Consider the following 1,581-nt stretch of genomic DNA (forward strand, 5'->3'; position numbering starts at 1 on the left):
CGTTTCATCCCTATGAACTGTCGTTGGGAAATGGAACAATTGGCTCGAGCCTACATTAAGTATGTCGTGCGATTCCACGGTGTACCCCGTACTATTGTGTCCGATAGAGACATACGATATCTGTCACAGTTTTGGCAAACCTTGCAACAGGCAATGGGTACAACGTTGCTCTATAGTACGTCGTTTCATCCGCAGACGGATGGACAGACAGAACGAACAAATCAGATATTGGAAGATATGTTACGCGCTATTGCCATGGAGTGGCAAGGGTCATGGGATGAACACTTGGATCTAGTTGAGTTTTCTTTCAACAACAGTTACCAGGCTTCTATATAGATGGCCCCATTCGAGGCTTTGTATGGGCGTCGTTGTCGTAGCCCGGTTTATTGGGACGATTTCACTGAAGCGGTGACCTTAGTACCTGAATTGTTGTTTCAAATGACTGAGAAGGTAAGATTGGTAAGGGATCGTTTGAAAGCGGCACAGGATCGCCAAAATTCGTATGCTGATTTGAAACGACAGCTAGAGGAGTTCACCGTGGGAGAACAGGTATTACTTCGCGTATCACCCATGCGCGGAGTAGTACGTTTTGGTGCTCGTGGAAAGTTGAGCCCTCGATTCATAGGGCCATATGAAGTTTTGGAACGTGTGGGTAAAGTGGCTTATCGATTAGCTCTTCCAAACTCTTTAGAGAAGGTACATGATGTATTTCATGTGTCTCAACTAAAGCGGTATCATGCCGCAGCCACTCATGTATTAGATCCCGAACCTTTGGATTTGGATACATCCTTGTCTTACTCTGAGAAACCGGTTAGAATCTTGGACACGAAGGTCCGTAGCACTCGACGGAAGGATATATCTATGGTAAAAGTCCTGTGGTCAAATCACGAGCGCGAAGCCGCCACGTAGGAAACTGAAGACTCCATGCGGGAAAAGTACCCTCATCTTTTTCAGGTTAGTAGCGTTACGGGGGCGTAACTTTTTAAGGGGGGTAGAGGGCGATAAGAATTTCGCGCGAGGAATGTTAAATCTTTGATTTGGTAGTTGTGTTTTGGAAATGTTGAGTTATGATGTGGAGTTATAGATGTTGAGTTATGATGTGGAGTTATAGTTATGATAGCATGTGTATTCTATGTTTTCCATTGGCATACAAGTTACGAGGACGTAACTTCTTTTAAGGGGGGTAGTCTGTAACACCACGTAATTCATCGGGTCTAGAAATAAATAAAATATAATAAAATAAAGTATAAAAAAATAAAATAAATAAGTAGTAATAAATTATGCTACTTTATATAGTTAATTATAAGTAATAAAGTAGGATAATTTTAACGGTAACGAATCTTATTTCGTAAGAGGTTATCGCGTGACAATTAAAAATAGTATAATAATTGTTTAATTAATTAATTAACAAAAAAAAAATGGGGGAAGGGGAATAGGGTAGCCGGTTGTGTAGGAGTAAGGGGAGGAGTTTTGTAACTCCTCTCATAAGTGTGAATTATGACACTTTAAGCCATCCCTTAATTTGCCTATTAATCCTTAAGCTTCAATTTGAATTCCTCACATTCTTAATCTTCTAAGTGA

General features: G+C 40.6%; 1 protein-coding gene across 1 annotated transcript; it reads left to right on the plus strand.

Moving 5' to 3' along the window:
- The first annotated feature begins 336 nt into the window (after nt 1-336).
- LOC130821530 (uncharacterized) lies at nt 337-909 on the plus strand. Its single transcript, XM_057687324.1, has 3 exons — nt 337-450; nt 523-586; nt 746-909. Exons 1-3 carry the CDS (start codon nt 337-339, stop codon nt 907-909), a joined length of 342 nt encoding a protein of 113 aa, XP_057543307.1.
- The last annotated feature ends 672 nt before the right edge of the window (nt 910-1,581 follow it).

This window comes from Amaranthus tricolor, chromosome 8 (genome assembly GCF_026212465.1).
Source record: "Amaranthus tricolor cultivar Red isolate AtriRed21 chromosome 8, ASM2621246v1, whole genome shotgun sequence".
In the NCBI taxonomy this organism is placed as follows: Eukaryota; Viridiplantae; Streptophyta; class Magnoliopsida; order Caryophyllales; family Amaranthaceae; genus Amaranthus; species Amaranthus tricolor.